Genomic DNA, 15,665 nt, shown 5'->3' with positions numbered 1-15,665 from the left:
GCCATGGGTCAGACTACAGTTTTGGGTGGAGCGTTTGGAAAATGATTATGCTTTTCCTTATCCCCACTTTCAGTTGGAGAGGTTGAATCAAGTTACACATGCCATTTCAACCTTATCATCTGGTTTCTGGTCTCAAGGCTGCTTTCATGCGTAAAATGGCCAGAGACTTAATGCTTTGTGTTTTAAAGTGAGATGTCCTTTTAAAAAGAACAAAAGCCAGCTTTCTAAACAAGGGCTTTTGAGACATCTTCCCGGGTCATCAACAGAAAAAATCATATTACCTTCCATAGCTGGCAACAGGGAGCCAGTGGAGTCCTGGGTCCAAGCAGAACATCTAGATAATGTTCAGTGAGAAAGGCCTACAGATAGAAAAATTGCAAAACATTTTATTTTAGAAGCATTTATGTCTTTCGTCAATTTTTCACAGTCCTCATTAAGTCCTCATTACTTTTCCTATGCTACACAAGGAAGAGAACATGTTCTTAAGCCTAACATCAAAGTTAACATGTTCCTGTGGGATATCCAGGTAGACTTGGACTGGGAAGCATGGCTAGAGAAGGATAGCATCCTTAGAGCTTTGTGAAGCTGGGTTTAATTTGCTCTGTTTGTTTGCTCATTTTTTTCGTTGTAATTTGTTTGTTCAGTGTGTCCATGTCCTCATTTCCTCAATTCTTGATTAAAAGGGTTCATAAACTATGAGCTGTCCATTGGCTTTCAGGTTTGAATTAAACTCACCCCAAATCTCATTTTTTACAGCTCTTGGCCTAATCTAGAATATTTGTTTTCATATACTTTCCAAACACTTGAGTATATTTTTCAACCCAGATTTATTAAAAATATCCTTTCAGCCTGTTCTAAATTCAATCCAGATTCAGAAGAAGATTTGCAAACCTTGTTCAAATGGTAGGTCAGCTCTGGCTCATCGTGCTTACACAGGTACCTCTGCTGAAAACAAGGAGACTGCTTTTGTTATACAAGCAGAAAACATATTTATCATAGGTGTTGTTGATTACTATGATGTTGTACCTGTTATTGCATTTGCGATTTTGATGGCAACACCATAAACCAAAATTATTTTCATCCCAGAAAAAAAAAAAATATTCGGGATTTTCATAAAATGAACACACTGATTCCCAGGCTGTTCCGAAACCAGAGAGACTGTTCAGGGTGTCATCACAGGTGAAGCCGTGATGTCAGGGTTCACAGAGCTTCAACAGCTGTGATAAACCAAGCTCTCAGGAAAGCTTCTGACGCAAACAGAGCCTGGAGGTGCTTCTGTAAGTTTCTGGTGATTGGGAAAAAGCAATTAACAGCTGTGAAGCAAAGAGGGGATACTATAGCAAGGCAGACCCCCACTTTGTAAAGCAGCCAGCAGTTTATCTCGGTAAAGGTGGGCAGACACTCGCTACAGGCGTTTGAGGAACTCAGAAGTACCCCAAATGTCACCCCGGAGCCTGTGGCACTTGTAGGGTTTTGCCCTTTCCTTTTCCAGGCCGCAGCAGGATAGGATTTAGCCCCAAATCGATTTAATGTCATTTTACAGCGTCCTCTCCTGCCTGTGGCGGTACCGGACCTCGTCTGTCTGTCTCTGTCTCTCTCTCTCTGTCTGTTCCTGTCTGTCTGCGTCTGTCCTCCCCAAAAGAGGAGCTCCCCTTGCTGGTGACAGCTGGGACGGGAGCTGCCTGCTTCCATCACAGGTGGCTTGTAGCGACACAAACGTGCCCAGCTCAAGGTCAGAATTAAAAATCAAAGTGAACAAATCATCCTCAGCCTCCCCAGAGCCTGAAAGCAGGCAGCAGCAGGGCTCTAGTGCGGGTTTCTGGCAGTGGAGCGAGAAAGGAGCTGCTGGGAGGATGGACTCTGAGCCCAGATGCACGGTGCTGGGATGCCTCGGATGTGGATGGAGTTTCTGTGTCCCAGACTTTGAAAGGACAGTAAGGAAAGGTAGCAGACTACTGCTGTAAGTAGTAGAGACAGAAACAGAGTAGGGTAGAAACAGACATCTTCCTCCTGGAGGTAGGCACAATGGTAAGAGCTATTTCATCTTAAACCTAGTAGTCAACAGCTACCAGGGAAAGAAATAGCCTGGATAAAATAAAACATTTATAGTACAAGACATATATAAATTACAGGATAAAGATTACAATAGGAGCTTGACAAACGAAGGAACGCTGCTGCGGAGAGCGGGGATGTCCCGCCTGCCAACCAGGGAGGCCTGGGAGTGCGGTGGGAACGTGGCCGTGCTGCTTGTGAACCCAATCTGCTCACACAGCATCCGCATCGGCTTTGTGCACCCCCAGTCACTGCACAACCTGTATAACCTGCCCACAGATAAGTAAGGTGTGAGAGAAGCTGACACAGAGCAGAATGGGCATAGGGGATGGATGGGCTGCTATTCCTTTCACTTCCAGGCCTTGCAATGCCCAGTGCATGGCCCGACTGCTTGCATTCCACCTTAGAGCCAGGTTTCGTCCCAAAACAAAAGGACAAATCTACTTCACACGTAATACAACTGTGCAAAATGGCAGAGAGGTGCACTTGCAAGATTAAAAAGAAGAGAATATTGCACAGATGTTCAAACTAAAAATGTTCCTGTAGCACTGAACATGGCTGGGAAAAATGTAATGTGGCCTGGGAAGAAAGAAATGTAGCAGAAAGAAGTCTCTGGGAAGAGCAAGATAAATATAAGATCTAATGTCATCCACCATACTGTAATCAAAGGTAACTGTATTTTTAACGATTACTTCGTAGTTATTTGCTGTTCAGCAAGACCAGAGGACTAACTCACTACATGGACACAGCTATTCAGTGTGGAGAGCCCACCACAGTGCTCTTTTTTAACACTTCAGACACTTTGGCCATTACTCTTCCACATGCTGTTGCTCACAGCCTCATGGTGTGGGAGAACAGCAGCTCAGCTTAGAGGGCACTTTGTTTGGTCTATTCTCAAGTGTGTTGATGTCACTTTGCATTTTCAAACTATTTCTTTACTTCAGCTGTGAGTGGGACGTCCGAGTTGTGCAGGAAGCAAACAGACAATACGGATAAAGCAGCCCAGCCTGCACAGAGTGAGCAAGCAGCAGCACCTCTGACTTCTCCCCAGGCACATCTTCACGGGTCCGTGAGTTGCGGGGCCATATTCCCGTGCTAGGAATTCCCTGGGAACAGCACTGCCAGGCCCACGACGTGGCACCCGCCTTCCACGTGCTGCTGTCGGCGGGAGTTGCACTGTTTAAGTAAACTTACGTTATTCACTGTAGCGTGGAAGGTGTGTATTGATTGCTGGAATTGGCGACAAGTTAGAGCACGTTACTTCTTTCCTGACTGTCAGTATTGGCAATTCCCAGAATGTAACTGTAGTCCTGCTTCCTTGGTTTATTTTATTTAGTAGTCTGACTATACTATTGTTTGTATAACTGAATATCATGAAATAATATATTATCTTGACTTTTGCTGCAAATGTATTAAGCTACTACTATTACTACTATTATTACTATTACTCTTTTATTTTGTTATTGTTATTATTTAGTTACTTTGGTAATTGTTTTATTTCTAGACAAAGATAGTAAAACATTTGAAAAGCATTGGACATATTGCTAAATTTGACATATGGTTAGAGTAGGTAAATCATCTACTGGAGGGCAGTGCTTAGCTTTGGTTTCTTCGAATGCTCTAGGTGCCACTGAGTTGTTTGGGTTTGTTTTTTTTTTAATGAAGCATGAGCTTCATTGAATTATGCACTTCATTAAAGTATCCTTCTCCCAGTAAGATACATCCTCACAGAGGAGACACACTGATGAGGAGGTGTGACATTCTGGCCCTTTACTTCCGTATGGCCAGGATTTTGCTGGCTGCACACTCTTCTTGGTAAATTGATATAATTCATTTAGACATGCCGTTGCCATCCTGGATTGCAATATGATAATTTCCATGGAGGGGAATCGTATTGTATGCAAGTGGAAAATACCAGTCTACATGCAGAATAAGGTATTACTGAGAGTGAGAAGTTCCCCAAAAGCATATAGAAAGCAGCAGTGGAGATCCTCACAACAGTGGAGCGGGAAAAGACACAGAAGATGCAAACCACGATGATGCCAGTGACTGAGCAAGCCCAGGAAGGCAGACCCTTCCCCAAACAAGCCACCGCAGAGGAGTTCTCAGGCAGATTGCCTGTCAGCTAAGTGAGGCGTGTGGTTGCTCCGTTAATAGTGTATTTACTGCAATGAGACCATACATGCATACAAAAGAGACAACAACCAAGAAGGATTAGCCTGTCTAGCATATATTCAAGGCTGAGTTTACAAGCAGCCTTGGAAAATTTCCTCCTTTAGGGACCTCTGGCCTCTGAGGAAGCAGCAGGTAAGTCACTTTAAGGTAAATATTATTTAGGTGTCCAAAGATTGGAAGTTCATAAGCGTTTTGGAAGCATGCAAGCTTCTAAATCCCATCGAAGGTAAGACTCCGAAACTACTTATGGAATATCCTTTTACATTCTCATCTGGAGCCTTTGCGTATCGCTGGTTGTTCAGCCCGCCTGTGCTTCAGTTTCACCATCTGTAAAGTGGAACTCATGACGCTTTTATACTGGCTAAAGAAGTTCAATGAGAGCTAATGAAGAGGAGTGTTAGAAACAAACAATGTATTTTTTTATAACTGCTTAATTATTTTTTTTCCTAGAAACAGGATTGCTCTTCATGAATCAATATTACTGCCATGTGCATTTCTTAAAGATGCCTGAAATCTAGTAAGTCTCTAAATTTCTCCGTTTCTCCAAATAGAAGGTTGCACACCTTTTCCCATGAAGAAATGATTCAGAAAAAATCTTATGAAAGGTCAATGGGCAATAAGGCAAACTCACCTATGGTAATTTAGAGTATAGACTGAAGCCCTCCATGGTTAGTCAACATATTAAGTATTGCTCATTATGTTAAATATTAAACCTGGCTGTTACTCATGTCCAGACACTTCAGACAGAGATCTCAGGTGTGAAGGCTCATTCTGACATGTTAATTTTGCACATTTTAGCCTTTAATTTTTCTTTTATTAGTACATTTTTCATTATTTCAATTTTGGGTAAGCTAAAAAATTATTTTAGAACAGGTCATTAAAATAAATATACTTATAAATCATTGAGTTAATATAAGTTCTGAAGGAAAAAATTAGGAAATCATTATCGAGTATTATTCATTTCATTGGTGGCTAAAAATACAACCCCTAATGTAGATAAAGATTCCCCTTCCTGCTCTTATCAAGGCTAACACTGCTAAATTACATGTCAATTTTGCCACTGACTCCAGCAGTAGAAGTATTGGACTCTAGAAACATAAGAAACAAAGATTGAAAAAAGTGGCTCAGAACAGGCACGATTGTTGTACGCAGCACGGGGAACGACACATTTCCGCATTGTCGCCTCAGCTCCAGGTTGCCTCAGGTTGTCTCAGCTTCCACGGTGTAGTCGCTCTGCGACAGAAACGCCTGCGCTTGGGGTCAGGCGCTACCTGTCATGGTGCAGAAGCCTCATTCCAAGCGGGCGGCCCATGGCCAGGAGATGTGAGAGAAACTACTCCGCTTCCCTATAAATGAAAAATACCCCAGCAGCACCAGCGACAGGGGAAACGATGAAAGCAGCTCTCCTTGACTCGGCAGCCGAGCAGAGGAGATGCTCCCCCGAGCCACGCTCTCACCCCCACCCTTCTCTCAGCCAGCCAGGGGACCCCCTGGGAGGCACAGCCTGGCTGCTGCACCTCCCGTTCATGCAGTGCATGAACCTTTCCCTCCGTAAGGTCAGAAATACAGGTAATCTCTCACCGTTTTCACAAACTATGTGAGAATTGAGTACACCCGAGGCCTCCAGCCACCTGTTACACCTGCTGGCATCGGCTGAGGCAGGTAAGAATTAGTGCGGGATGGGGTGACGTACCGGCGACAAACCAGCACAAGCCCTTTTACTTGGGAAACCAGGCCAGATGCGCAGCCTTACAGCCTCCGAACCCACGACGGGCGAGGAATTAGCTGGCTAATAACAGCCTTCCAGATGCATCAGCTCCCTCCGCTGTTGCGAGGTGCCACCTCCTGAGAGCGTGCGGCAGCGTAATGAAGCGTATTTTTACGTTTTATTGGCTGGTTACCGGCTCCCCCCGCGCCGCCACCGCGCTGCCCTGGAGATTCACAGTCAAGAGGGAGCATGATTTCGTTTGATGTCGGAAAATGGGAAGAGTTGAGGTCTGTGACGCCTTATGAGACAACTGTAACCGTAAGTACAAAGAGGTCCGCGGGAAGGCGGTACGGGCGGTTGGGAGGGGCAGTTTTGGGGCCGGTGTGAGGCGACGGGAGGTGGGAGACGCGCGGCTCCCCGGCCCTGGAGGTCGGCCCCGCCCACCCCGGCCCCACCGCGCCCCGCCCCGCCCCGCCCGTCCCGTCCGTCGTCGCGAGGCGGGCGAGCAGGAAACTCCCGCCGTTGCCTTACAAGGGCAGGCACGGCGCTGCCCCCGCCCCCGCCTCTGGAATGCGGTGACCGCACCGCGCTGCACCAACGCTCCGCTCCCCGGCGGGGGGAGGGGAGGCGACAGAGGCCGAGCCCGGGACCTTGGCCTCATCCCCACCCAGGACGGCAGAGACCCCTGAGGGGAGGCGCGGAGCAGACCTTCACCGCGGGATTCCTCCTTGCATGGGTGGTGCCGCCGAAGCGACGAGACTCGTCGTCACCCCCACCACCCTCCCCGCTGCGCGAATGGTCTCGTCCACGTCTTCCTTCCTCTGTGCCGGCAGGGCGGCGGCCGCTCGCTCTCCGGAAGCGCTGTTGCTGCGGCCGTTCCTGCTGCCGTTGATCGCCCGCCGCGCTCGGACGCAGACCCTCTGCCGTAGCCGCCGGGTGAGGCGGGGCCGCCGCCAGCGCGGGGGGAGAGAGGGGAGGGGGGCCTCCTGGCGGGGCCTGGAGCCAGGGGCAGGCGGGGGGCGGGGCCGCCTGAGGAGCGGGGCCGGGGGTCGCTTGCGGCGTCCCCTCGCCGCTGACGGGCCCGGCCGGAGCCGCGGGTGGTGCGGGGACGGACATGCCCTACCCCGGTGGTGCCCCGCCTCGCCAGCCGGGGCAGGCGATGGGCCGTCCCCGTAGGCACCGTCACCCCGCGGGGCTCGGATCGGCCGCCTTCCGGCCGCATCGATCCCCCGCAGCCGTTTCCTCGCCGTTGCTGGAGCATGGGAAGGGCTGGTCCGGCCTCCGGCGGCTGGAGGAGGCTGAGGTAGCAGGGGAGGTCGTGAGTCCGTCCTTTCCTGCTTACGTTTTGAAACGGTTACGGCCGAAACAGAGCAACTGGGGACAGTTCATAGTGATTTCCATTCTCTAACTTGCGGACAGAGGATTTGTTGAGTCACAAAAACTAGGTGTTGAGGCAGGTTTGAGTCCTGTACAAGCCTTTAGGAAAACTTACGAACGAGGAGTGTATATGGGTGGTTTTTGAGACTAGGTGAGATGGCATAGGGTATTTTGTTCAAAGTGTAATCTGCTCTTTATTGAGCGTTGGCACAGATCTGCTGGAGTGCGTTGGTCTTATCGTCTCTTCCTGTTGGTGGTGGTGGTACCTGATGCCGTAACTGATTGCATGGACAGAACTTGGGATTTAGCTTTGAGGCTGACTTTTGAATTTGGTGATTGAAGAGAAGGTGGCTGTTATATCTTAGTTTAATAAAGTTCTCCAAAAATTGGCAGTGTTAAAATATTCAGTACTAAATTTTATCTGGAGACTTTCCTGGGTCTGTGTTTTCTGTTGGGGAAGGGTTGAGTTTCAGTTTTTTGTTTTTCGTTTGTGGTTTTGGTTTTTTTTGTTTTTTTTGTTTTTTTAATTTTGAGTGATAAACATTTGCAGTCAGAAAACCACTGTTGGAACACGAGGCTGTTCCCTGAAGCATAACTTCTGGCCACTGCCTCTAAACAGATCAAACTTGCATCACTGTTAGTGGGTTGTAAAGTTTTGTACCTTATTGTCTGACTCAAGCTCTTTAGTTGCTTGGTTTTGTCTCCTAGGGTTTATCGTTTTCCCAGAGGTAAGGAGTGTAATGACTTCCTGTGCTTCTGTAGTTTGGTATCCGTTGCTCCTGCTCGACTAAGCAAATGAATGTATATGTACAAGCAGCACAGGAGCAGCATAGTGCTATTACTATGTCTCTAGTCCAATGGGTACAACTTACTGTTTTTAATATGTGAAAATCTTCCTAAATAAAGGTTACGTTTTTTGAAATACCTTATGGTAAGTCTTGCAGGCAAGATCTTAAGTTAGAAGTTTCTTTAACAGTTTCCAAAATGAGGCCCAGACCATTCAGTGCATCATAGTGTTAAACAACAGACTAAACCTGCCTGTTATGACTTGTACTATCTAATGTGAAGCATTTCCACTTTTTATCTACTGAAATTCTTCTATTTTCAGGCTATACTTACCCTATTTCAATTACAAAATCATGATTATTTTTTTTTTTATAAAAATGACCTGGTGGATTTCTCATCTGAAATACTGTTTTCTCTAGAACTAGTAGGTCCAGTGCTTGACTCAGATGAGGTTAGTTCTTGCTTGTTACATCATTCACTGTTGTACACAAAGAGATAATACTAAGTGTAAACACTTGGAACTTTTTCATTGTAAATTGATCTCTTTGGCTAACTGGATTGATGTGCTTGTTTTTCTGAACATGTTCTAATTTATCACCCTCTTTCTAATAGTTTTCCACCGTTGGGTGCAGTATTTCATAGAATCATTTAGGTTGCAAAAGGCCTTTAAGATTACCAAGTCCAACAATCAACCTCACACTGCCAAGTCCACCACTAAACCGTGTCCCTAAGCCCCACATCTGCATGTTTTTTAAATACCTCCAGGGATGGTGACTCAAAAACTTCCCTGGGCGGCCTGTTCCAGTGCTTGACAACCTTTTCAGTGAAGACATTTTTCCTAATATCCAATCTAAACCTCCCCTGATGCAACTTGAGGCCATTTCCTCTTGTCCTATCGCTTGTTACCTGGGAGAAGAGATCAACACCCACCTACCTAAAACCCCTTTTCAGGTAGTTGTAAAGAGTGAGAAGGCCTCCCCTCAGCCTCCTCTTCTCCAGGCTAAACAATCCCAGTTCCCTCAGCTGCTCCTCATAAGACTTTCTCTCCAGACCCTTCACCAGCTTCGTTGCCCTTCTCTGGACATGCTCCAGCAACTCAGCGTCTTCCTTGTACTGAGGGGCTCAAAACTGAACACAGTATTGGAGTTGCGGCCTCACCCATGCCGAGTACAGGGGCATGATCACTTCCCTACTCCTGCTGGCCACACTATTCCTGATACAAGTCAGGATGCTGTTGGCCTTCTCGGCCACCTGGGCAAACGGCTGGCTTCTGTTCAGCCAGCAGTCATCCAGCACCCCCAGGTCCTTTTCCACCAGGCAGCTCCAGCCACTCCTCCACAAGCCTGTAGCATTGCCTCGGGTTGTTGCGACCCAGGTGCAGGACCTGGCACTTGGCCTTGTTGAGCCTTGTACAGTTGACTTCGGCCCATTGATCCAGCCTGTCCAGATCCCGCTGTAGAGCCTTCCTACCCTCAAGCAGATCAACACTCCTACTCAGCTTGGTGTCATCTGCAAACTTACTGAGGGTGCACTCAATCCCCTCATCCAGACCATTGATATTAAAGAGAACTGGTCCCACTGCTGAGCCCTGGGGAGCACCACTTGTGACCAGTCACCAACTGGATTTAACTCAATTCGCCACCACTTTTTAGGCCCAGACAGACAGTATTTTACCATTTCAGGCATACCTGCACCAAACTTGGGCTGAAAGGCACTACAGTCTTAGACACGATGTGCAGGCTGACAGTCTTTTCAAGTGAAAGTCATGTATTCTGTATGGCTGCCTCCCAAGCCTGGTTGAGAGAGACTTAGAAAATAGTAATGCAAGCATTAGCAAATTTTTCATCTTCTCTAGTACAGTATTCGGATATGGCAATCTTCTGAAACAGAATTAGAAACAAACAGGCTTCCTTCCCACCATGTGTAGCTACAGTCAGCAGTAGTCTGCTTTTGTTACCTCTTCTCAATTTGGATTGAAGTATACTTGAGGGAATTGCAGGTAGTGGCTTGCCGGGAGCGCTGCCTTGCAGCACATGCAAAGTAAACTTTTTTGTTTACTTTGAATAGGCCACATCCTGAAAACTATGAATTATTTCAGAGATCAGTTATTAACAGAGATTGTTTGACTCTATTCTAGGTAGTGGAACTTTTAATCAATAATTGAGTTTCGCAGTAACTTGCATGAGTGTGTTTACAGAGGTAAGAAAATGACTGAGGTTATGCACAACACTTGACTGTGGCTTGAAAGCAAGCTACCTTTATTGTCAGCTGTCTTCATAAATATCTAGATGTCAGGAGTTCATATTTATTTGTTGAAGTGTTGTTGGAGGCCAGACATCTCAGATAGCCTGTGGTTAGTGAATGCAATGAAGAGAACTTCAGCTCTCACAGTTGAATGATGCACAGTTGCATTTCATAGGCTATTTTTAGTTCAGGACATAATGGGTTTTTGTATACGTCAGAAGAATGTTGTATATGCACGGAGGATTTAAAAGGGTGGAATTAGCAGGGGAAATCAGTTACACTCTTTGTAGACAGACTGAGAAGGACGTAACCATGGAATATCCTTTTATGATCCAGATGCTTGGTTCAGCATGTCATGTGTCTGATACAAAGCAAGGTAAAATGTCTTTCCTTTAATTAAAAACAAAAAACCTAACTGTTTTTTGCCTGAAAATTGGATTGGCTGACCATGTAAGGGATTTACTTTGCTTAATTTTACTCCTTTTTTTTTTTTTTTTTTTTGTTAAAGGATGAATCCAAGTTAGTGACTTCAGTCTTGCTTTTCAGGAGTCTGACAGATATGTAGTAACTTTGAGCAAACTATCTAAGAAACCCATAGAACTGTGGTGTGACTCTGATTTAGAATTGCATTTCTGACCAGGTAATTTTTTAAAATTACAAAATTAATACTGATTGTAAATTTCAAAATGTTGGCATTCTTGTGTCTACAGGTGAAACTTAAATTTATCCTCTTTCACGGCACTTGATGCAGGTGCTTCCTGTCAAATTCAAAATTGAGGATGGAAGGAATCTGGTTTGCATAATGCTTGGTTTGGGCATAATAAAAGATTATAGCAGCATGGATTGCTTGCATTAGATAAAACTAAGGCACAGAGGTGTACAAGACTTTTAGAAACAACTTTAAAAGGGTCTACCTTACTTTGATCCAATAGCAATGATGAGGTCTTTGTGTTTGCATTTCAGTGAATGACTCAGCTTTTTGTGTTTGTACTGTCAACCATAGTTGAACAGTATATGTTTCTTCGCAGCTAAAAGGAAGCGGCTAACTTGAAAGTCTCGCTTCTACCTTTATATTACTGTTAAAACATGGAAACTACCACATTTTTCTCTTCATTTGACACCTCAAGGGAAACAATGAAATTAGTGTGTTTGTGATACATGAAACTCCATAAAGATTCTGTAAGAATATATAAATGTTTTAAAAGGTTGATAACTTAAAAGAAACAATCCAGATTTTTAGAACTATTATGTCAATTAATTTAAAAGAGTACGCTTGCATTTGCGTGTATAGTATGTAATAGTTCCACTGTGTAAGAGAATAGCAATGTAGTGCTTCTGAACCACGTCAGTGTCCTTTTTCTAACACCACGATCCTCTAGTTGGCTTTGATGAAAGCATTGCAGTAGGAGCTCTTTGGCAGATCTCTCTCCCAGCCCCTGTGCCATCAATGATTTTCACAAAAAGCATGAGGCTCTTGTCAGAAACATTCTGTGTCCTGAAAATCCTACTGCTCTTTTAACAGCAGCTATTCTAACAAAATGCTATTCAGAGCCTAAAATACTTCCTCTTCCTCCCTCCTCCCTCCCCCAAATATTAGTTGAGCATGCGGCTTGATTTATTTAACCGCTATATACTGTGCTATGTTGGCAGCCCATATCCTCCTACGTGGTAGGTCAACAGTGCCTCCTAAACTGCTAAGTATGTAGTTGTCTTCATTTGTGGGTGATGCAGATAGGGTATTGAATTGATAATTCAAGCACTGAGTTTCAGGAACTATGATTTGATTAGTTTTTCAATGTAGCCTGCTATGGGCCTACAGTGCCAGTCTCTGAATCCTGGAAGGCATTATGCTTGATAGCAAATGAAGTCCATATGAAAGAAAATAGAGCCAGAACTATTAAAATAAATGTATACTTTGGGGTACTTGCTTAAACATGAATTTTATATCTCTCTATGCATCTCTCTCTCAAGGACTTGTAATCTGATTTAATAAGGCTAAATCTTGGACATGTTTCTGTCTCTCTAGAACCAACAGCCAACATGTCTAGCAAAAGGGCAAAGACGAAGACCACCAAGAAGCGCCCTCAGCGTGCCACTTCCAATGTATTCGCAATGTTTGATCAGTCGCAGATCCAAGAATTCAAGGAGGCCTTCAACATGATCGACCAGAACAGGGATGGCTTCATTGACAAAGAGGACTTGCACGATATGCTCGCCTCCCTTGGTAATGTCGCTTTTTATGTTGTTTGTTTATGGTTGTCTGTTGCTGTTTATGGTTGCCAAGGAAATTCACGCTGTTGTAATGAAGATGTTGAGTTTGGGATAGCTTAGGAGAGGTGTCTCCGTTTGTGTTATGCTCTTCAGATTACTTTTTCTTTTAGTGTGAAAGCTAAACCAGCTTTAGCTAAAGCTGCCTTTATTTGCAGGAAAGAATCCAACGGATGAATACCTAGATGCCATGATGAATGAGGCTCCAGGTCCCATAAACTTCACAATGTTCCTCACAATGTTTGGAGAGAAGTTAAATGGCACCGATCCAGAAGACGTCATCAGGAATGCTTTTGCTTGCTTTGATGAAGAAGCAACAGGTACGTGGGCAAAATAACAGTGTGTGTATTATTTCTACTTGTTTTTATAACAATAAATACTTGTATTCATAGAGTGGTGATGAATTTTTAAGCTCTAAAATTGGTTTCTGCAAACTAAAAATTATGCCATATATCCTCAGCAGCTGAAGTTACTTTTTCAAACACTATAAAACTTAAAATCCCAAATTTCTGGCACTTTGGTTCTCTTGCTCAAGACAGGAGAAAGGAGAACAAGATGCTGATTGGGAACCAGGGTCTTAAATTTTTCCTAACTTCTAATTCAGCTTTGGGGCAACTCTTGTAAGGGGAATCCTTGTCTTCAAAGCTGTTGTGCTTTTCTGAAGAACTTGTTTTCTGTCAGCAGCTTGTATCAACCTTCCCTCTAAGCTGCATTTAAGGGAGAAGAAAATTAATACAACAAAAGCCTTATGTGACTCACAAGAGTGCTGATAGAAGGAATCAGAAGTTATGTGAGGTTGCTTGTTTAATAAAGAATGTCAAAAATGTGTTCTTTGCAACCAGTCTAGTAAATCTGAGTTTTGTCACTGATTTAAGATCAATTTAAAATCTTTGAAATATTTCAAACTCGCCTGTGTTTCATGGACGTGTTGAGCACTGGTACTCAAGTTCCATATTTTTTTTCTTTAGTGATTTTCATTAGGCATGCTCAGTTGTTAGAAGGCTGTCAGTGCTACTGGGAGTATAGCCCTGCTGTTGGGAAGAAGGTCCAGTATGCATGCTGACAAACTTGTATATTCTTTGAGACAACACGGGCAAATCATAAAATGGCCTTTACTTGAAGCAGTGAGAGCATGCATATTAACTAAGAGGCTTGACTTGATTGAACGCTTGTAATTATTTGGCAATGATAGTAATAGGATTTAATGGCTATGTTTTAATTTGGCAACAAAGACTGTAGGTGTCTTTAATTGAAACAAGGAATTTGAAGAAAGAAATTATCATCCATGTATTTGCAGATAAATACAAAATCTCTTTTTTCTTATGTCCTCTCACATTGTGTTCCAGGGTTCATCCAGGAAGACTACCTGCGCGAGCTGCTGACGACCATGGGGGACAGGTTCACGGATGAAGAGGTGGATGAGCTGTACAGAGAGGCGCCCATCGACAAAAAGGGCAATTTCAACTACATTGAATTCACACGCATCCTGAAACACGGAGCGAAAGACAAGGATGACTGAGCAAGTCCCTGGATACCTGCAGATTACCTCTGCTTTACACTTAAGTTTTTTGAGGGTTTCTTCCTGATAGAACTTGTTGCATGCATTTAGCTTTACAGCTTTTGCCTTTCTCAATGTATTTATCTATTTCAGGCCATTTAGGCGCATTTGCACCTGTGTAATCAGACTGGAAGCGGGGAAAAATATTGTGAGGGAAAGGCTATGGGGACAAAGATCCACGGACCTTTGATAGCCCAGGAAAACAATCTCAGCATTTCTGGTTTAGCTGGATTTTTACATTTTTTTGTAATAAATGCCATTTTGAAATAAAGATTGCTATATAGATAAGATACCTCAAACTCCTTTGTGAAGAATGACGTTTCTATTCTGCATTTACAAATGCAGGTGTGCTAATTGTATTTCACTTGCAGTTGCAAATCAAGCTGGAAAACTAATTTTTGTAATGTTTTGTGCAGTTTCACACGGTTCTGAAAAGCTCCTAGCAGTGTGTGCTGGTGTCTTTAAAAATGCAGCTATACAAATCTCTTACCTCGGGTTTCTGAAGTGGCATCTGACTGGTGTAAGTAATTAGACAAAACTGGTTAGGGAAGATTGTTACAGTTGCCTAATTGCCAGCAGAGAACACTTAGATTCTTAAGTAGATATCATGCCCAGCTTTTATTTCCGTGTAATATTGATAGGTTTTTAAGCAATATTCTCATGTCAAAGTTTGCATTCCTGTTTGCTAAGTTTTTATGCTGTCAGTAAGTGGGAATTAGGCATATTCTTGCCCTTCTGGTGAAGGAAGCTTGTGCAAAGGGGTCTGTCTCTGAGTTACAGTGTCTGTGCTGGTGCTAATTAACAGCAATACATGGTCAGAAAACCTACATAACACTTTACTGTTCTGCAGCTTTTAATGTGTATGTGAGAATGTGAGCAAAGGAGTTCTGAGAATTAACTTGGTAAAACCTTACACGTGCTAAAGTCCCTCTTACTTTTTAAAAGATCATACGCTTTCCTCAGCTGCATGGGTAAGACGGCTTTTAAGCAAGCAAGGCTCATTCAAAACCAGCTGTGCTGATGCTGTTGTCTCAAATACCAAGAAAAGAGGAAGGTTGTTCTCAGTATGACCATGTCCTTCAATGTGTCTCATTTTATTGGCTACTGCAAGCTGAAAAGCATAAGGGGAATTTATCGTACCTCCATATTTGCCAGTTAAAGCGATGACCTCTTATCCAGAAACCATGCCCTGAGCTATATCACATGACTTAAAAGGCCCCTAGGAATCAGAATTGTTCTTCAGCTAAAGGGCTTGTAAAAGCTGGGACAGCGTATACTATAAGGAGGGTTTGTCTTGTGTCCCATGTGGTAGCACGGTGGCTTGGTTACTTCATCTTCCTTGTGTTCCCAGTATGGCAGTTCTTGAAGATATTCTGGCTTTAGCTTTGTAAATAAGTTAACTTGACAAAGCATGCTCAGTAGGTATGCTTTCTGTTTAGGGTTTTTTGTTTGGGTTTTTTGTTTAATTCCAGGTTGGTTTATTCTAATTCTGGGCTT

At 44.0% G+C, this 15,665-nt stretch overlaps 1 protein-coding gene across 1 annotated transcript; it reads left to right on the top strand.

Moving 5' to 3' along the window:
• Positions 1 to 6,730: 6,730 nt before the first annotated feature.
• On the top strand, positions 6,731 to 14,458 carry LOC142053312 (myosin regulatory light chain 2, smooth muscle minor isoform). Its single transcript, XM_075084762.1, has 4 exons — positions 6,731 to 6,871; positions 12,369 to 12,566; positions 12,769 to 12,930; positions 13,957 to 14,458. Exons 2-4 carry the CDS (start codon positions 12,383 to 12,385, stop codon positions 14,127 to 14,129), a joined length of 519 nt encoding a protein of 172 aa, XP_074940863.1. The 5' UTR covers positions 6,731 to 6,871; positions 12,369 to 12,382; the 3' UTR covers positions 14,130 to 14,458.
• The last annotated feature ends 1,207 nt before the right edge of the window (positions 14,459 to 15,665 follow it).

This window comes from Phalacrocorax aristotelis, chromosome 2, assembly GCF_949628215.1.
Source record: "Phalacrocorax aristotelis chromosome 2, bGulAri2.1, whole genome shotgun sequence".
Lineage (NCBI taxonomy): Eukaryota > Metazoa > Chordata > Aves > Suliformes > Phalacrocoracidae > Phalacrocorax > Phalacrocorax aristotelis.
Note: the sequence above shows the minus strand (reverse complement) of the source record. Positions and strands in the feature narration are given on the sequence as shown.